This window comes from Neolamprologus multifasciatus, chromosome 11 (assembly GCF_963576455.1).
Source record: "Neolamprologus multifasciatus chromosome 11, fNeoMul1.2, whole genome shotgun sequence".
Lineage (NCBI taxonomy): Eukaryota > Metazoa > Chordata > Actinopteri > Cichliformes > Cichlidae > Neolamprologus > Neolamprologus multifasciatus.
This window is the reverse complement of record NC_140449.1, coordinates 11,796,508-11,817,228: the sequence shown is the minus strand read 5'-3', so window position 1 is coordinate 11,817,228 and position 20,721 is coordinate 11,796,508. Positions and strand designations below refer to the sequence as shown.

At 39.1% G+C, this 20,721-nt stretch overlaps 2 protein-coding genes and 1 long non-coding RNA gene across 3 annotated transcripts in view; 2 read left to right on the top strand and 1 right to left on the bottom strand.

Moving 5' to 3' along the window:
* The window catches only part of LOC146507878 (exostosin-1b-like), a 44,385-nt gene extending 34,959 nt beyond the window's left edge, over window positions 1-9,426 (top strand). The window contains exons 5-11 of the mRNA XM_085176178.1: window positions 2,696-2,828; window positions 3,147-3,265; window positions 4,165-4,260; window positions 5,424-5,513; window positions 5,716-5,876; window positions 5,970-6,141; window positions 6,433-9,426. Coding sequence (XP_085032304.1) covers window positions 2,696-2,828; window positions 3,147-3,265; window positions 4,165-4,260; window positions 5,424-5,513; window positions 5,716-5,876; window positions 5,970-6,141; window positions 6,433-6,618 — 957 coding nt within the window. The 3' untranslated portion in view covers window positions 6,619-9,426. The remainder of the gene's footprint in view (window positions 1-2,695; window positions 2,829-3,146; window positions 3,266-4,164; window positions 4,261-5,423; window positions 5,514-5,715; window positions 5,877-5,969; window positions 6,142-6,432) is intronic.
* LOC146507879 (uncharacterized) lies at window positions 3,106-6,496 on the bottom strand. The gene is made up of 2 exons (XR_014876671.1): window positions 6,382-6,496; window positions 3,106-6,256 (listed from the first exon to the last, which is right to left on the bottom strand). It is a non-coding gene; the product is annotated as an uncharacterized LOC146507879 (long non-coding RNA).
* A 2,803-nt stretch (window positions 9,427-12,229) lies between the features above and the next one.
* Window positions 12,230-20,463, top strand: LOC146507877 (double-strand-break repair protein rad21 homolog A-like). The gene is made up of 14 exons (XM_085176179.1): window positions 12,230-12,364; window positions 13,715-13,905; window positions 14,072-14,201; window positions 14,376-14,475; window positions 14,966-15,072; window positions 15,272-15,469; window positions 15,607-15,732; window positions 15,827-15,952; window positions 17,118-17,341; window positions 17,894-18,047; window positions 18,195-18,340; window positions 18,727-18,906; window positions 19,097-19,180; window positions 19,481-20,463. The coding sequence occupies exons 2-14, from the start codon at window positions 13,762-13,764 to the stop codon at window positions 19,670-19,672; spliced, it is 1,911 nt and encodes a 636-aa protein (XP_085032305.1). The 5' UTR covers window positions 12,230-12,364; window positions 13,715-13,761; the 3' UTR covers window positions 19,673-20,463.
* The last annotated feature ends 258 nt before the right edge of the window (window positions 20,464-20,721 follow it).

The window sequence follows — 20,721 nt, the reverse complement described above, 5'->3', positions numbered from 1 at the left end:
CATATTATCACTACAGACTGTGTAGTAGCACTAGTACAATGAAAATGCTCAAAACCACATTGAAAACCAAGAGGAGTGATATATATTGTTAAGCACTGCTGTCATGTTTTGAGGCTGCGTATCGCTGTGGCTTGGCTATCAATCATGTCAGTAGTTTGTTCCTGTCAGACTCCATTTATCTGTAGGCTTCCCGGTGAATAGCAGCCTATCACGCTGCTCTTGGGCTCAAGTTACAAACAGACAAAGATGAGAGCGGTAAAGAATGGAAAAGGATAAAGAGGCGAGAAAAAAAGCAAAAAGGATATTGTAAAGCTGTGGAAGTGAGGATTTTTTTCCCCTTTAAACTCTTCCTATGTTTACATGGTTAAATCTTTGTGTGTCTATAAATTTACCTGACACTATTTTGAAGGTGACCTCTAAGTGACTGAAAAACTATCTGAATGGCAGGTGAAGAAGATCATGTTACAGCTGTTTTCCATAACATGCAGTCAGTCTTATGGCTGACTGCAATTCACACCAGTAATAGTTATGCTCGTATAACTTTACAGACATTTCATACCTAGAGTAAGTAAGACAGAGCATTAGAAGGCAGAGATGGCTTTTCCGTGTCAGCAGGCTAAAGTTACAACCCCGAGAAGCTGATGTTCGATCTGTTTACACTCAGCATCTTAACCCTGCACCGACATATCCCACAGTGCAACACCAAATCAGCTATGTTTTGACTCCTGATGCACTCTTTTAGCAAGCTACCATTATCTGGGGATTCTTGATATTTTGCCATAAACAAGGTAAAAGTGAACCTGAACAATCAAGTTTATCACCACATGTATTCTGCTAGAAATAAACAGGGTTTGTTGTGGTCTGTAGCCGCACCATAACTACTGAGGACACTTAACATTTCTATTAGGATATCCTCTTAATGTCTAGGAGTCATCTGGGAATGTCAGTGGGAACAGGTGATGCTGTGGGCTTGCAAAGCTTACAAGCATACAGAATGTAATATTGGACTAAATAACTAAACATGACTTTTACAGAGAGTCCATTGCAAAAAACTGTCATGACATTCTGAATTTTTAAGTTTAAGAAAGATTTTTAAAAATCGTTCTTAAACGATTTATTTAAATTTATTTATTTTAGGGTTTTGTTTTTTGTTTTTTTTGTTTTTAAAGGAAGAAGAAGAAAGGAAAACAAAATCAAGCATCCTAATGTTTTCCTTAAAATAAAAGGGGGAAACTGGGTTCAAATTCAAATTTTATTTGTCACACACACACAACCATACACAATATGACATGGGGGTGAAATGCTTGTAGCTGTGCAATGCCCGACCATTAAATGACAGAAAAAAGGTTTTACAGTATTTACAATTTACAGGTTACTACAAAATTTACAAATTAACTTAGAAATTTGCAGTAAAAAAATGTGCAAATAGCAGAAAGAGATTATAAAGATTATAAATGATAGGAAGTGTGCATAAAGAAAAACCAGAGTGCGTGTGGTGATGTGATGTGTGTGAGAGTCCAGTCTTATAGTGATGTGTGTGGGAGAGTCCAGTCCTACACTGGTTCAGGGCCCGAATAGCCTGGGGGTAGAAGCTCCTCCTCATTCTCTCTGTTTTGGCCTTAAGGGAGCGGAAGCGCTTCCCAGACTTCAACAGTGAAAAGAGTCCATTGTTGGGATGGGAGAGGTCCATCATAATCTTCCTAGCTTTGGTCTTGCAACGCTTGGGTTCATTCAGTTCTCACAAGATCACAACAACAGGGAGAATTTCATGGTTTGAGTTAAAGCTCAAGTAACTGCTGTTACTCAATATTAATGATGTCAATGAGGTAAAATATTATTTTACCATTTCTATATTTGGTACCAGTGCACATTTTGAGCTTCGAACACACTTGATGTCAAATGCAGTGGACTGAATGATCAAATCTCTATTTGGATTTTAAAAATTCTAAAAAAAATTGAGCTTGTCTTGAAAAAAATAAATGCTGCAAATTTGTCCAGCGAAATTATGTGTTTGGTCTGAGAAATTTTTAATGCATGAAACATTCACACGATGTTATGCATCTGGTGCATAAAAGCTTTTACTGTGTGAGGATCTTACAACATTGGATTTCAGCGTTTTGAACTGATGTGTGTTTTCACAGATTCATAGCATCTCAATTTCTCAAAATAGATCTGTCACTGTCAATTCTAGCCTAAATCCAATTCTGTCATTTGTTGCACATATATAATATATACCGATGAAAACAGAAATTCATTTATATAACTGGGAAACTGAAAGATGAGAAATTATAAAGCACAGCCAAAAATTAGTCGAAAAAACCCCTAAAAGAGATTCAAATAACAGAATGAAAGGACGTTTATTAGAAGGCACGACAAGATGAAGACAAAAAGACCCTCATTTGTATTCTGCAGGATCCTTGTTTATTTGAAGTGACTCGTAATTTCAGTTGTTAATTTTGAGAAGTGCCAGAGGATCTGTGCCTGCACTCAATCCCCAAGCAGCATGTTGGATTGGACATGCACAATCTCGACGCACAACTCTATTTCCTCAGTCCTTGTGAGATCAGTCAGAAGTTTCTTTGTCTTGAAATAACTCAGGAAAAGCACTGTTGTGATTTTATTTATGATCAATTTACAGATTTACTGAAAAATGTGATCTTGCCCCACCCCCCACTCCCCTCTCCTATTCTTGTAGATAATTCAGGACCGGGTGCTGCTGCACACCTCAAGAAGTAACCTCATGTGGAACAGTCTACCTGGAGGTCTTTTCACCCTGCCTCAGTACTCCACCTCCCTGAGAGACTTTCCCTTCTACTACGCTGAGCTGGGTCAGTTAATCAATCATGCATGCAGTATAGGAACAACGTTACTGGGAGACCCCAGGCTTGGTTAGACTGATTTTATTTATGGCACAACACAGAAACAGGTGGTGTGTGACAGGTGTTAAGTGCTTGTAAACTAATATGTAAATCACGGACAAGTTATGTAATGCATAGTTATTATTTTATGATTTGTCAGAGAAGCACATCAGTTACACTTGCTATGTTGTTTGTGCTAATTTGTGTTAATTGGCCAGATATTTGGCTGCTTGTTGACACTGGGATGAAATTGTGTGTCCTGTGTTTGTTTGTTTTTTTGCCTTCTAGGTATTAAGCCACCTTCTAAGTTTACAGCGATCATTCATGTGGTCACTCCACTGGTCTCCCAGTCCCAGCCGGTCATGAAGTTACTTGTCGCTGTGGCCAAATCCCAGTACTGTGCCCAGGTCAATAAAAACCCAACACACACGTACACACAGCTATGCTCAGACAGACCTGATCCACAGAGGTTATTCCGTGATGCTGATTTGATTTCCTTCTGTCAGTTAATTTAAATGTTTTGCATCCTAAAATGCAGAAAGTTTCCAAAGCATTATTTAAAGACAATCCACACAAGCAAAGCCGCTTTAGTAGGAAAGGGAGGTCTGCCGCTATGTCATTGCTCAGGTTTATCGTATCACTAAAGTGCGGCTGTTGGTTTAAAGCTGCTTTTGAACTGCAGTATTTTATTCATGCTGGAGAGATGAAGGGAGGCTGTCCAAATCATTTGCATTTGCAACATTCCTGCCACAACACATCCACCCCAACACTCCACTCTCTCCGGATCCTTTTATACTCTGGTAATGCACACTGTAGGAAATATAAGAAGCCATTAGCAGTAGAACTATGTAATGTACAGCTGTTCTGCTGACGTGAAAGTTGTGCTTAAATACTGTAGAAATTCAGACAGAGCTGTTTGAGATAATAATGGTGGTAGTGTTTTAACTACTATGTGTCTGTGCTGTGTTTTGCAGCACGATTTTCGGTGTGTTCATTCAATCCTGTCGCCTTTTTCAGTGAATATTGGGTTCACATCATCCATTATTTCGACCTTTTGCAAATTCACTAGAAATGTGTACTCATACAGAACTGTACAGCTAAATGTCAGTACATTTTGTTTCAGCATTTACAGTAATGACACATCACTGTCGTGTAGGTGGCGTGACAGTTCTGAAAATAGATATGCAGTTTCATGAAGATGCTGTTGTCTTCTACAAAGCTAGTAAAGTGATGGTTTTGAAATTAAAATGAGGTCTTCTTCATGGTGTTTATCTTTAATCCATACTTTTTTCCCCTCTTTGTGCAGGTGATAGTTTTGTGGAACTGTGAAAAGCCTCTTCCTGCCAAACACCGCTGGCCTGCCACATCAGTCCCTGTTACTGTAATAGAAGGAGAAAGCAAGGTAAAAACCTTAGGCGTGTATCTGTCATATTACGCAAGTTGTCCACATTTGGTTTTATTTCACAAATCTTCTTAAACTGAATAAAATGTATTTATTGGGCTGCACACAGTATTCAACAATGTCAAAACCAAAACAGTTTTTTGCAGTTATGTGTGTGTTTAATTTAAAATTAACCACTGAAATGTTACATAAGCATTCATACCTTTACTTGGTGCTTGGTTTAAGCGGAAGTACACCTATTTTCTTTTTTCCCCATTCTTCTCGGAAGAATCACTAAAGCTCAACTGCATGAGTGAATTCTATTAGTGGGAATTACAAGTATAGCCTTTGGGTCCTTTTTAATTTACTGTTTACTGCATGCCTTGTGATACCTTTTATGGTTTCAACACGTACTAATCTAAGGCCACAGCCTCCCCAATGCAGGAGGATACTAGAGTGTGTCAGCTATAGGTCCAATATATAAACCTATTTTATATTTACCAGGGATTCGATACAAAAATGTTGGATTTATCATTTAGATCTCAGAAATAATAAAAAAGACTTAAATTTTAAGCGTAAGTGCTTTTCAGACATGGCACTGGAACGTTGTGTCTTTCTCTCTCACTTCTTGGAGCTTGATTCAAGGAGGTTTATCGGTATTTATCCTGTAAACATGTTTCCAAGCAAAATGAAACTTGTAGTGTATAAGAAACTTGCAGGTATTTATTCAACCAAAGCCCCGTGGGTCGAACGCCAGTGTGGCCAACAAGGTTGTTGCTAACAGCGATTAAAAACCCACATTCTACACTTTGATTAAAAGTGACATTTAGAAGTCTAGACACATGTTTATTTTTTAGTCCTTATGATCACTTAATAAAATAGCTATTTTTAACTATATTTAGAGAGATATATGAGAGATTGTAGGGAAAAGCACTCTTCTACTTATAGATCCTTATCTGTGTTTTTAAGCTCCTCATTAACACGGTGTCTTTGTACTGTCACTGACTCTGTAAGATGAACAGCTCTGTAGCACAAAGAGACATGAAAGACACTGACTGTTGGTGCCGTCTGTTAAGCACATGCACCTCACTTGTGCTCATATGAGGCTAATTCATACAGTGTCATTTGGTAATCAGCTGCACAGTAAAGCTGTTTGTTCTTTTCTCTTTTCCAAATCACACCAGGTGATAAGCAGCCGCTTTCTGCCCTACAACACCATCCCCACCGATGCTGTACTCAGTCTGGACGAGGACACGGTGCTTTCCACTACAGAGGTCAGAATGTCGTCATACTTCACTTGTACTGTGTTTTCATTTAAGACCAAAGGTTTCCCAAGTTCGAGCTAGTCATTTTCTATTTATCATCTCTCTCTCTCTGTATGCTGTTGGTACACTTCTCTGGAATCATCTGTTCTCCTGTCCTCATGTGCTGTGTTTTCTGCCCGTCTCACTTTGTTTCTCTGTGATCTCGATCCAGGTTGACTTTGCCTTCACAGTGTGGCAGAGTTTCCCAGACCGCATTGTTGGTTACCCGGCCCGTAGCCACTTCTGGGACAGCAACAAAGAGCGGTGGGGTTACACATCTAAATGGACCAATGACTACTCCATGGTGCTGACCGGGGCTGCTATCTATCACAAGTACTGTCACTCATCTCCGATTCCATTTAGTCCAGAGCTTACACAGTTTCTCCTTTTATTATAATCAGTCACTCTGTCAAACTTCCTGTTTAGATACTACCACGACTTGTACACCACCTACCTTCCAGCCAGTCTGAAGATCATGGTTGACCAGATGTCCAACTGTGAGGACATTCTCATGAATTTTTTGGTGTCGTTGGTGACTAAACTGCCACCTATCAAGGTCACCCAGAAGAAACAATACAAGGAAACCATGATGGGACAGGTGGGGCTTTTTTTTTTTTTTCTTAAATCGTGTGGATGGTTTTGTGGATTTGTTTATTATCATCCACAGTTAAGTGTTTTATGCTCTGATAGCCTTTAGTTCCACTAAATCCCTCCTGTCAAGGAACAAAACAAAACAGTCGTCATTTGTAAACCTGAATTTAAATTTGTATTCTTGCAATATTGCCTCAGAAAGGTCACTGTCATTGGTGATGAATCATTTATTTTGTTGATCTCTTACCCTCTGCCACTGTCTGTGTCTCTCGCACCTTTCAAAACCTTCCATCCACAGAGCTCCCGAGCATCTCGTTGGGCTGACCCGGACCATTTTGCCCAGCGTCAGACCTGCATGAACAAGTTTGCCAACTGGTTTGGCACCATGCCCCTGATCCATTCTCAAATGAGGCTGGACCCAGTCCTATTCAAAGACCAGGTGTCCATACTGCGGAAAAAGTACAGGGACATAGAGAGGCTATAACCTTCCTGAGCTCCCCCCGTTCTCTGGACACTACAAAGAAAGAGCGAGGGGGGCGACCATACAGAGATGCGCACAGCCTTTTCAGAGTTGCATGGATGGATCAGTAGGGAAGCAAATGGGGTTTGGAACTGGGGAAAAAGAAACTGGAACAGATGTGGCTGTGTCTTTTTTTTGTTCTTGGTACTTTCTCCGTGTCTCCTTTCTGACCTACTGTTATGTGTACTGGAGAGACCTGACCACAAGGGTCCCACTATTTACACTGACTACTACCTGCTGAAGCTCACCTGAGGAGCTAAAGGTTCTCGACCTTGAACCAAAGCGGTCTTGGAGTCTGAATTCACAGCTTGCTGCTTCAGTATCCCGTCAGTGGCAAACCACTTCCAACCCCGCTGAAAGAGACAGGTCTGGTCTGTACACTATGCACAGGATTCTGAAAGTTTTTGCTGATAGAATATTACTGATAATTATGAAGAGGATAACACTATTTTGGATTGTGTTTAGCTATTTTTTTATACAGTGGATGAACGGCCAGCACTACTCTTTCTGTATTGTCTTAAAACCAATAGTTTAGAGTGGGTTAAGAGAGGAAACAAAGCCGCGACCACAGAATTGGGTTACGATCGTTGATCTGACATTCACAGTGCCTCACAGTTTTATCTGATGCCGTTGGGATCTGGGAATCTCCGAAAAAGACATGGTGCAGAATGAGCACTTTGATCTTGCTGCTGTCGGTTTTATTTTATTTTGTTGGTTTCCCCCCGTCATTTGTTATTTTCTGTGTAAATGAAATCATGGAAGGTGGAGTAAAATCTTCCTAGTCAGCTTTTATATATTTTGTTGTAGCTCTTTCATTCATATGAGCAAAAAAAAAAGAAAAAAATCTGAGTCTTGTCATGTGCTATTCTGATTACATTCTCATGGTATAATTATAATGGTGTTAAAGCCAACTTACACAACTAGATTTGCAAATGCAGGGATAGAAATCTCTCATTGAATCCAGGACTGTACTTCCCTGACAGCTTTTTAGAAAGAAGTCTTCTTAAATAACAAGCTAGGATACTTGTACATGTGTTTTGGCTAGAACAATACAGCTTTGCCTTTGTTAGAACAGGCTTAGCAAACTGTATGAGCCAACTAATTGAAACACACACCACTGTGAAAAGGCAAGAAAGAAAAACTTTTTGGCAAATTAAAAATGACACTGAAGAGACTACCACTTTTCCTCACTTAGAATAAATAAATAGGACGCGGTTGACAAACGTTTGCACCGAGCATTTGCATTATTTTGAACAGGCTCTGGGTAGAAATGTTCAACTTGGGGAATGTCCTGGAGATCCTGTAGTAAGGGATTATTCTCAATGTTCCTTTTAAAGAATACACACAATCAAAATCCTCTCTGATAATTACAGATTTAAACTTGCCCTCAGATTGGCATTATGACACTGTGCGTACCCCGCATTTAACAAGTGTAATCCAAAACAAAGTCACTGGAAAGTATTTTCCATAATTCAGTACGTCAGTCTGGTAAATTACTTATCTCCCGGCCTCTGCTACATATATTAGTCTTCTAAATCTGAGAGACATATCTAATTTTTTGCAGTAATATATGCTGACTGCCAAGAAGAAACCGGGATTTTCTGCTTCTTTATTAAACAATTTCTGATTGTTGGATCCCATTAGCAGCATTTGTTTTTTGGTTTATATGTCATATCATTTTATCTAAAACTTTGTCACATGATGATTTTTAGAATGGGGCATGTGTTTTTGAATTGCTGCATCATCCAGGCAAAATGTAATGCAATTCTTTAGAACTCTAACCCCCTAACCCCCATACATCCTTTAATAATTTGTTTTGTTTTGTTTGTTTCTGCTAGTTTGTTTTTTTTTTTATGCATATGCATATGATTAGTTTGATAAGCTCCTTGGCCCGTCACAGAACCCAGTTTGTAAGTGCCAATACAAGCACTAGTTTTTTTTTCCATTTCCCTTTCTCATATGAAGAACTCCATTCGCCTTCTCATATTTATTTGGTCCAGCAGGTGTGTTTTTTCTGTCTATATGGGAGTGTGAGAAAAAGGAAGGGGATGTCCAAAGATGAGGGTGCTGCATGGTATTTTTCACTTCAGAGAATGTGCTATCAGCTTGACAGTAAATTTAAAAAACAAAAAACAGAATTGCATTTCTGAAATAAACTCGGTGCAATATATATAAGGTGACATTTTCTCTATCTTTTTCTTTTCTGTGCCCTTGTGTTAATATCTGAGAGGGCGAGAGGTTACATATTGATGTGCCTTCAGAAGAAATACTGTCACGAGTTTAAAGTTTTCCTCATCTGCCTTTTGCTTCGTAGTGTTTTTTTCCTTTATCAAAATCCAGTAACTCATAGTGGCTGCCTAAATGATATTGTTCAACACTGGAATGCTATAACCACACATCTGATACAAACATTCCTGCCTTTTCTGTAATAGGATCATTTTTCAATGTCTTCTTGAACTCATCCTGACACGCATACTGCCTTGTATTACTGTACTTGCGAATTCCCCCAAAAATCCTCCTCCTTCCCAGTTGTCATAGTGGTAGTAGTACATGTAATACACATACTGTAAATTTTCACACGCGGTATTCATCTGACAGGATTGTGACCTGAATGAATCTCTGCCTGCTTCCTTCACTCTCTTCTGTAACTGCAGACCTAATTTTATAGAGATTAAACTGGAAAGATAGTGGAAAATTCTGAATTTTGTAAAATGAATTTTATAAAAACAAATCAGGGGCGAGAAAAAAAATCTAATAAAATGTTTGATATAAGTTTACGGTTTTCTTTGTGTGGTTTTTGGTTTTAATTTTCGTTACTTTGAAACTAAAGTTGGAATTTTGTTTGGCTGCGATCCGGATACCCTTTTTGCTCTGTTCCCTTTTCCTGTTTGACCTGCCCACAACCCATTTTTAGGCTCCCAAAACATATTTTGTGCATTAGGCCTGTGTACTGTGCACACTAAAGGAGCCAAACTGAATAATGCTTCCAGCTTCCTTCTTGTGCTTGTGTGAATTTCATCCTATGCCAAGAAACTGCAGTGTTTACATAAATCTGTGTCAGGATGATTGGTTTAGACACGCTGCATAAATAACAGCATCTATCCAGGATGATCCCATGGTGCATGAGAGCTGCCAACTCAGCTGGAGCAACAGCTACAGGAAAGATTGCTTCCCTCCAATACACTCGCATGCACGGACACACACACAAACTCAACTGGGCAAAACTCAAAGCAAAAAAAGATCTGCAGTTGGAAAAAGCTGGACTAATGCCCAGTCAGGATGAATTATCATGTCACACCAAAAAGAACACCATTTGGACACTCACACCAGGTCCGCATCCACGGTGTGGTCCAATTCAGAAAGAAATGATTTAGATGCGTCACTGAAAATGTGTAGTTTTAGATAAACTGAAGTGGGAAACTACAGAGCTGATACCGCTGGAGTTTTTCCACAGTGCCTTGGGGATGCTATCCAATGCCAAAAGTATTCTTGTATTTATTTTTTTTAATGTTCTGCAAATCAGTTCAACTTCCCTTAATCCTGGTGATGAGATGTGTATCTGCTGTGGTGATGGGTCTCAGTTTTGGCAGGCAGGACAATTCCCTGCTGTCGGATTAAGCACTGTGACTCAGGGCCAAATCTGAGAAATGCCACTCCCTATCAGATATCATTATGCCATGCTAAGAGAAATGACTGAGGACACACTCAAGCTTCAGAAAGAGAAGAAAGGGCTTCTTTTTCTCTCTCTCTCTATCTCTGCTGCATTTGAAGTCATAAGACATTATTTTCTGTAGTGCCAATATAGATCTCTTGGGATATGGGAATTTATATAGTCATGGTGTCCATTTGCCTTACTTTACTTCAAACACTGCAACTAAACACCATGCATTATAAAGGATTTCATGTTTGTTCCATGCTGCCTTTTGGGATAAAATCCTGAGAGTCATTGTGCATTTTGAACTATATTGAGGGAGCACATTTGCTTTTCTGTTACACTTCTATTGCAAGTGGTATAAAACACTTAACTGTCTTTATCCATAATAAAAAACAAAGTAGATGATATCTAGTCTATGCAAATGCATATATTTAAAGAAAACTAAGCATGTGAGGAATAAGTCATTTAGAGTTTGAAGACTACATCTGCAGCTCATCTGAATGCCATACAGGACTTCTAACAGGCAGTTACGTTACAGAAGAGTTGATGGTGCTCCCTGTGGTGACTTAATTGAATACATTTAGATTAGGGACATTATTGCTCTAATAACCAGAATCAATTAATTTCACAGGATTAAAGGAATACAAGTCCTCAGTATTTGCCTAGATAAAAATCTCCAGCTGTTTTTAGGCTTCATCCTTTTCTGCAAGTGTCTGCATATCTTTGCATATAAGAATGCAGTACAGCCTAAGTGGGGGTTTTTTTTTTCAACTTAAATAGATCTTTGCAGATAATAATATACTTCTGTTTTTTAGATGTAGATAATCAGATGCATTCAGGCTTTGACTCAAACCTTGTACATCAAACGTAGGAGCTCGTCTAAAGCAGGAAAGCATCAACAGAGAAGTGGCTGCTTTCTCTAAAGCTATTAAGGCGTATCCGTCACATCATAGCTGCAGACAGCAATCATCTAGATAATATTATCTTGTTTAACAGATGGAAGCTCAAAACTGTGTTGCGATCCAGACGCGGCTCTGGAGTTAAAATGGGTCATAGACCATTTTCTAAAACTTCATACGATGTCCCCATAAATTAGTGATGTAATCCATTCAAAAACCTCCATCCAGTTTTGAAATCTATTCACTTTTTATGTGTTTTTGCCCCCAATGTAATCTGGCCTAGATCACACTGACCGAATGCACGAGAAAAAAATGAGGCGGTATTATGTGATTGTGGTGCATAAACAGACCTTGTGACTTCATACTGTCATGTTAGGATTTGATGTTCACTGAAGATGACTAATAATATTGTTATGAATCAGTTCTTTAACAACGAATTTAACAGAGTAATTCCTCTGATATCTCCCTCATATAGTGATACAGAGCTTTGCTGCTGCTGCTAAATTACAAACATGCTCAGCTGGCAGCAGTTCTAATGCAACAGATGCTGTAGCCTATGAGACAAATCCTCTTAGTGCATTTTGTAATTTGATTGTAGATGAGTCAGTCTGTTAGCTATGTTCCTCATCTCTGTGTCTAAAATGGTTTATGGACTGCATGGATGACCACTTCTCTGCCCACTAAGGATACTGTTAGAAGGATTGACATTGTTTGAGTGTTACCATCCCATGTGAATACAACCGATCATTTTTTGCTCTTTACACAGTCTTTAACATAACCTTGATTAACTCAGTCGCCTTAGCAAGTCCTAAAAAAGATTATTAATATGTATTATTGTGGTTGTTGTTGGAATTTTAATAATACATACGCGACATATATTTCAGAATTTAAAATTACCTTGGCGATCTCTGTGCAACAGCGCCTCCTATCCTCTGCTGCCGTTCACAGCAGGCTGTCTGTTAGTATCACCCTTCTTAGCAGACTCCTCCTCCGCCATTTTTTGACTGTAAACATCCTGTCGATTTTAAAAGGACAGCGGTGAGCGGGAGGAAGGCGACTGGCGCCATCTTGGCTGTTTTAATGAGTACAACAGGGAAGAATTTGCTGGGAGAAATAACTTAATCATTGGGGTTTCGCTCAAGAGGGGATACTGTCGGTAAGTGTGTTTGCAGCGGAAATATTTGGGCGTAGTTTTGTGTATTTTACAATAGGAAGTAAGCATGCATGTGTGAGTTTATTCACTGCGGCCTTCAGTGTAAAAGCAGCCGTTAGCCAGCAGTTAGCGATAGTATTGTGCTAGTGTAGAGGGAAAAAGTATGGGCGCCTTGTTCCTGTGCGCTTCACTTCCCCCCTCATGTGCTTCGCTTGTGTTCTTGCCATTTTATAAAATTTGTGGTTTTGCTCAAATTAAATTAATTCAGTTTGATCCACATTTTCTGCTTCACCCCGAAGTTGCTCACTGCTTCTTTTGTAGTTAGCTGCTGGCTAATTTAGTTCATCCCACTTGATGGCGCCGGCTATTTGCTGGCGCAGACCACTCTTTGGCGCTTTTAACGTGTTAAACTGTCTGAAGTCCGTGTTCAAAGACGCGTGGGGCTTTTCAAGTTAATTATTGCATTTGGGAAATGTAAAACTTTGTCGTATTATTGAAGTTAAGCGCCGTCAAAGTGTGACTTTCCCCAGATAGACATGTGCATTTACAGTGTTTGCCTCGGAGAGTGGGAAATAGGCGGAACTTGAATGAAGTCACGGCGCATGTTTTGATAACGTTCGAATCTCACTTTCTATGTGTAGTTAGTATCTTACCAGCAGCAAGTAACAATTAAAGTTTCATAACTTTAATTTATTTGTAAGAAAAAAGTATACGAAGTGTTTCGAGGGAGCTCAATTGGATTTTAGAGTTAATGTAAGTATGAAGTAGCTACGGTAAATCCAGCTAGCAAGCCCCCTGCTTAATATGAGCGGCGGCTTTCGAAGTTGTCTCAAAATGTTAATTTGAGATACAATAGACCGCTGTTTATTAAATAGAAGCATGCTGAAGGCATTGTTATTTAAAATATGGGGGTAGTGTCTTAACGGCTCTTGCGACTTGTTGCCCAACTCAGGCTTGGTGGCCTGGTTAAATTTTGGATCTCTATTCCACAATCTGCATGAGTGTCCATTCGTTTTATTTGTAATGGCTTGTTTTGTTGGAACATCAAGGTTATATGTAATTAAGCAATGGGTTTTATTTTGACTTAAATATTCAGCATATTTCTGAACAAATGATAGTTGCAGCGTATTACTAAGTAATAATTCTGTGCAACTATCCAGTGGTGTTTTCTTCGACTTTTTCAAAAAGTAGATTTGACTCTTAATCCCACATCAAGAACAGTCAAAAGTGTAGGGTTGTATTGTTGAAGTAGAGCAAAAGATGCATTGTTTTTCCACAAATCCTAAGGGATGGTAATGCTTTTGTCTTGACTTTTTTTTTTTTTTTTTTTTTACTACTTTATTATGTTTACAGGTAAATTATACCACAGGGTGAGCGTGTGACCCAGGAGAAGCAGGGCAATGTTCTACGCCCACTTTGTCCTTAGCAAACGTGGGCCGCTGGCCAAGATCTGGCTGGCGGCCCATTGGGACAAAAAGCTGACCAAGGCCCATGTGTTTGAATGCAACCTCGAGAGCAGTGTGGAGAGCATCATCTCACCCAAGGTAACACAACAAAAATAGTCTCAGGTATTCTGGTGGTTCTACTGAAGACGTTTTAGTCCACTTTCTATTCTTGTTTTGATCTTGAGCTGGTGAAATACTAAAACAGGACAAATAACCCTGTAAAAATTAATTTTCTTTGAGCATTTTGGGCACTTTTGTTTTTCAGGTGAAGATGGCATTGCGTACATCAGGCCACTTGCTCCTTGGGGTGGTGAGAATTTACCACAGGAAGGCCAAGTATCTGCTTGCTGACTGTAATGAAGCTTTCATCAAGATCAAAATGGCTTTTAGACCAGGTAAGGTCTTTTTTCTGTTTCTTGAAGTTTTGATCTGTTTTCCCCAAACAAATAAAAACATTTTCCGGCCCATTGCTGTGGTACTGACTTTGATCCATTGTGCTACACCTCATAAATAAGAACCACATACAAAGTTGTGTGTTTAAAACTACGTTGCTGCTTGTCTGTGTTCAGGTGTAGTGGATCTACCTGAGGAAAACAGAGAGGCAGCGTACAATGCTATCACCTTACCTGAAGAATTCCATGACTTTGACCAGCCACTTCCAGATCTGGAGTAAGTCAACTATGTAAACAGCTCTTATTTCGTAATTTCTACCAAATACTTTTGTCATTTGTAGGATGCACTGTAAGGTCTGTGTTTTTAGTCCTTGGTGTTAAGTATGACAGCAACGCATGCCTCCAATTTTTGCTTTCATCAACCATTTTTATTGTCAGTGGAGCCAATCTCATTGCACAAGTGCCATAATTACACAGATGGATTGTTCAATAACAGAAAGATGAAAAGTTTGTAAATAAGAGCAGCTATTTGGTGATTCAAACAGTGGTGACAAACAGAGGCTATTGTAGCTAATGGAATTCTGTATACTACATAGAAAAATGTAGTTCTGCAAGTTGTTGTTAATTGCAGTATTTATTTATTCATTTATTTACAATACAAGTATATTGAGTTTCAGTGAGGGGCTGACATGGAGGCTTTATAATAACGTCATAGGCAACCGTTTGACTCATCTCTAATACCTTTGTTTGCTTTCTCCTTCAAATAGTGACATAGATGTTGCTCAGCAGTTCACCCTGAACCAGAGCAGAGTAGAGGAGATCACCATGAGGGAAGATGTTGGCAACCTGAGCCTCTTGCAAGACAATGACTTTGGTAGGTCATTATTTATGTCCTCATGTGTACACACACACACATCGCACAACCCAACCCTGGTAATGGTCAACACACTTGGCAAATTTAGATTTACTAATTATGTCTTTGTTATCCATTGGGGTTTGAAATGTTTAATTCATTTCTGTGTAATGAGAAATGTGGTGTATATTTTATAATAATACTCTGCTGTACTCCTCAGCTGATTTTGGCATGGACGACCGAGAGATGATGCGTGATGCCAGCACATTTGAGGAGGATATAATACATGGTGCGACGGCTTCTAACCTGTTGCTTGAGGCTGAACCTGGTCCAGCTAATCTTCCTGACAAATCCAACCACATGGAGTATGATGACTTTGGGGACGGCTCCATGGGCAACAGTGATGGGGGGATGCTGGGTGAGAAACATATTTGTTTACACATTGGGATCTGGTGACCGCATCGTCATCACAGCCACATCATTCTCATACTTGGCAAACAATTCTTGTTCTGTGAGATATGATAACATGATAAAGTTAAATGTATTATTTCTCAGTTGACAAACTGCTGAGCTCTGAAGATGGCGGCGGTATCTTTGACGATCCTCCAGCTATTACAGAAAGTGTCATGATGCCTCCAGATCATGGTGATGATGAGGATGACTTTGACAACCTCCAGTCACGTAAGTAAACAAAATTGTAGAAACTGGTGATAAAACTCCTCAGTTGTGTGCTGTTATAAGTGACCATATTGCCTCTTTTGATGCGTGTGTCCAGCGGGCCCAGACAGCCCAGACTCAGGTCCACCAGAGCCCCTGCCTGCCATGGCTGACCAGACAGAACAGACCACTCTGGTTCACAATGAGGAGGAGGCCTTTGCCCTGGAGCCCATTGATATCACTGGTAAGTCCCCCGCTCTTTTGTTGAGATGAAAGGCTGCACTAAAGAGGAGGAAAAATTGAATTGAATTCTTTATTTATTATTCTTTTGTAGCATTGCAGTTTTACTCTTATTAATTGCGCTCCATAAAAAAAACGAAAAAAGAAAAAGAGAAAAAGGCCTCTATAGTCAATGCTGCATAAATACACTCGCTCTGCAATTTTAAATGCTTAAAAGTCATTAGTTTATGGCAATAAGCACCAAGTAGCCACAAAATTAAAACCAACTACAGATAAAGTTAATAACATTACTTTTTTTTTAGTGCTGTGATAGCTTTTCTATTTAATGTCTCTAGTTGTGCTGAGAAATGTGAAGGCAATGCTGCAAATTAAGAGGAATGAAGAAAGGCTTAAATTTCTGTAATATTGATATATAATTTGCTCAGAGCAATTAACTTTTAGTTTTACTTGTCTATATTTTGCAGGATAAGCCACATATTTGCAGGTGTACACAGGTTTGATAGGAAGCTAATTTCTTCACTTCCAATAAACATGCTTAATGTAATACATTCTTACTGTTTTTAGGTAGTAAAGTGCAGGAAATGGGCTATATAGAGTGGAAGCATGAAAATACAGTGCAGGCTGTATTTACGGGCATATAGTACAAATGAATTAAATGTGCCATTTGTGTATGCAGCTGGAGTGATTACAACAGAACCATGTCTGCTTTGTGTAACAAACATAGGGAACTAACTTCTCTGTAGACACAGCTTTAATGTCATTAAGCACTCATCGTAATAATTTAACCTCCTAAGACCCGAACTCTTCCATGACATGCATTTTTAATTTCTCTTTGATATTTGGGCATATTGGGACCCGATGAATGTAAAAACAAAGAATTACCAGATTTTTTTTTTTTAACCTAATTTTTGTTTCTAAGAAAAATGAGAGCCACATATGAGGATATTCGTTTAAAATTTCGATAGAACAGCAGCAGTATAATGTCCTCGTAAGTGGATATCAGGTGCTTGTAGAGCAAAATTGAGTATTTTGGTCTAAATAACCCAAAATGTGATGTCCATATATGTGGATGCCAGGTCCTAGGAGGTTAAAGTTGTAATTTTAATTGTAGGGTAGTTATGGTGAAATAACCATTGTGAACTTATTATTTTTTTCTTGTTTCTTTTCAGTTAAAGAGACCAAGGCCAAGCGTAAAAGGAAACTGATTGTGGACAGCGTGAAGGAGTTGGACAGCAAAACCATCAGAGCCCAACTGTCTGACTACTCAGATATTGTCACCACCCTGGACCTCGCCCCTCCCACTAAGAAGCTTATGATGTGGAAGGAAACTGGAGGAGTGGAGAAGCTCTTCTCTCTGCCTGCTCAGCCCCTCTGGAATGCCAGGCTGCTCAAGGTAACAAATGCTTGTGATAAATATTCATGTATTTGTGGGTAAATGCGCACACACATTGAGAACTAACACAGACTTTCAGCTGCCTGTCTGAAATCACTGCTAAGGAATATTAGCACTTTGGCATGCTTATTACCGCTTTCACAACAGCAGTCCAATTCTCCAAGTAGGTCAGCCTCAGTTGCTGTGTAATGGAAAGGGAGAGGAGATGGAGTAGATTTATAACATAGTATTTTTTCATTGGCATTCTGTTCAGATTGTGGGATTTGCAATGAGAGCTTTGAAGGAACAGGAGGTGGAGGAAGTGATTGTTTTTGCCTCTCTTTCCCTGTCCTTTAACACTGACGTTACTGCTTCTGAATACTAAATAGAAAATGTGTCAATGCATAATTAAGGACAATTTCCTTTTGTCTCACATGAGTTGTGCATTTTTGTTTTAATACTAACTTGTCATATAGTGGTTTTTAAATTTTAAAAAAAAGTAACACTCCTCCCTCTCACAAGTGTTTTTTTTTTTTTTTTTTTTTTTTTTAACTTTTACATATCTGATACCAGATGTTCACACGTTGCCTGACACCTCTGGTGCCAGATGAGCTGAGGAAGAGGAGGAAGGGAGGCGAAGCAGACAGTCTGGATGAGTTCCTCAAAGAACTGGAGAACCCAGAGGTGCCTAGAGACGAGGTCTTAACTCAGCACAGAGATGTTACTGGTAAGTCCTGCTGGAAATGACGTGAGGAGATCATGTCATTAGTTGTGTTAAAGCCTCAGAAGGGAGACCATCTTTCATCAAATAAGGTGGTGTTCACCTCGACAGTTGTTATTACTTTCAATTAATCTCTTTCTTTGTGTCCCTCAGACCAGCCTATCATGGAGGAGCCCAGCATACTGGCAGCCTCTGCAATGGAGGGCAGCAGAACGGCCTTGGATGAAACTGTCATGCCCCCTCCCTCCACCCCCCGTGCAGTCAAACGCAAGGCTCTTGACAAAGACAGCACCCTTCCTGTGAATATCTATTTCCTCTTTAAAAAAATAAAAAATAATTTATGCTGTAAAATCAGCAAAATTACAGATGTCTAGTTTACCTTTGCATTGCGTATAACAATGTGCTGTTGTTTGTATCTAAAATGTATATAATGGACAGCTGATTCTTGTTAGATTTTCAGTTCTTAAACAGTGTTTTCCTAGACCATGCTTAAAGATTTCACCTGGTTAGGGTCACATTCATGCTAAATGTTATTTAATAGAAAGGTTCCAACAGATGAAGTTGTTTTGAATCTGTTGAAACATCAAAAATGGGTCCAGTTGTAGAAACAAAACATTTCAGGTTACTGCATTTTGTATTAACTTGGTCCTGATTTTGATGTTTTCTGCTTTCTTTCCTTTTTTAGATGGTTCCCTTGGAGCCGCAGCAGTTGGCTGACCGCTCAGTCGTGCCTCCGAGGTTAGACATGCCTCAGGTGGAATTGCCCCCAGAGGAGAGTAGTCTGAACCTCACAGAGCTTGTCCCTGAACTCAACCTTCTTGGGGAGAAGGAAAAAGACAAGAAGGATGAAAGTGATGAAGAGGAGGTGGGTGGAAATAGCCTATTCTTTTATTTATTTACATGCAAAACTGGAGAATTTGTAGTTGACAGTGTTGCCAATTTGTCAAAGTTCCCAATCAAGAGAAGTAGTTTTTCTGTCTGTGTGGCTATACATGTCTGGACCAGTTGATGCTAATCATTCTGTGTTGTTTTTTTTGTTTTTTTTTGTACTTTAGGAAGAGGAAGGGCAAGGTGGCGATCAAGATCAGGAAGAGAAGAGATGGAACAAGAGAACCCAACAGATGCTGCATGGTCTCCAGGTAAGAAAGCTGTTATGGCGCTTACACATTTCTGAAAATGGAATTGAAATAACTAAGCCTGTTAGCAAGTAATAATGAAAAGGCTTTGGACAGTTCACAGAGTGCTTTAAAAAAACAACAACTAACCTTTTTACTTTACTTGCAACATGGTTTGGATGGATTTAATCCATGGTATGGATTTAAATTTGAAACATGGTAGTCTTTAAGAACTTTTCCTCACGAAATGACCTCAACAGTGAGAATCATCTCAAAGTTGTGTTATGTTTGATTACACATCTATATAATGCTTTTGTGTCATAGCGCGTTATGGCTAAGACTGGTGCACAGTCTGTTAGTCTGCTGGACTTGTGCCGGAACAACAACAGGAAGCAGGCAGCCGCCAAGTTTTACAGTTTCCTCGTCTTGAAGAAGCAGCAAGCCATCGAAGTGACCCAGTCTGAGCCCTACAGCGACATCATCGCCACAGCTGGACCAAAATTCCACCTTATTTAGACATTGGAAGAACCAACAAACACTCTGCTTGCAACAGGCATACATTTTTGATTCTCAACTATTTTCCTTTTAATTTTGTGTTTTCCTGATGGCCCCCCCCACTTTTTTTTTTTCTTCTTCCCTGGGGAAAGGGGGAGGGATTAGGCGGGAATGGGTTGGAAACTTTTTAAAATAACAGATTTTACTGTACTACAGATTGAATCATGCAGTATTCTTGGTTCAAATGGAGCGAGGAAGAATGTTTAACAGAATATTTATAAAGCAACATTTTTCAGTCACCAATTTGTAAACTTTTAAGTTAAATTTCTATTGTCTGCTTATTCCTTGAGTTTTGTATCATTGCCCCTGTTTCAACTGAAATATTGCAGATTTTAGATAAAGCCCCCCAGTGTACTTTTCAATAAAACATCCTGTAATGACTGTCCATGTTTTGCAAAGGTACTGTTTTATTGCTCAGAAGTGTAACCTTTCCCATCCTCTCCTTGTTGCACTTGTTCTTTGAAAAACAAAATGTTTAATCTGTTTTTTAAAAAAATTGGTCAATCTTACCTGGCATTAAATATCATGTATCAGATGTATAATTCAGGAAGTTTGTCGATTAAGTTTCATGTAAATTTCTTTTTTGTACCTTTTTAAGTTTATGCTTATTCACCTCTTTGCATTATATAACTAGGTAATGTCCTTGTTACAGTTAAGTTCATTATCCCACCTTTTTAGTCTTTGGGTAACTTCTAGTTGTGATACATCTGTAAAGATTTGAAATAAAGTGTTTTAAGTACTTTGATTACTAACAGGAGAGTATTGATTCACCTTAAATTCAAAGGCTCATTTCTGCTTTCAGTTTTTTCTTGTAGCTTGACCATGTAAAGAAAGCACTGAAATGCAAAAACCAGAGACTGGGAACAAAAATACTAAATGTTACAGTTGTGAGCATAGATGTCATAGAAATGTAGGGCCTTTAATGGTTTTAAACTTGGTAAGGAAAATCGTTAAGGGTGGAGCAATTGTATAGTAAACATCTTTAATGACTTAAAAAAATGCTTCAAAAG

Coding starts and splice junctions, on each gene's coding strand:
- LOC146507877 (XM_085176179.1), top strand. CDS start 13,762: ATGTTCTACGCCCACTTTGTCCTTAGCAAACGTGGGCCGCTGGCCAAG. Junction 15,953..17,117: donor GGAGCCCATTGATATCACTG/GTAAGTCCCCCG, acceptor GTTTCTTTTCAG/TTAAAGAGACCAAGGCCAAG. Junction 18,341..18,726: donor ACAAAGACAGCACCCTTCCT/GTGAATATCTAT, acceptor TTCCTTTTTTAG/ATGGTTCCCTTGGAGCCGCA.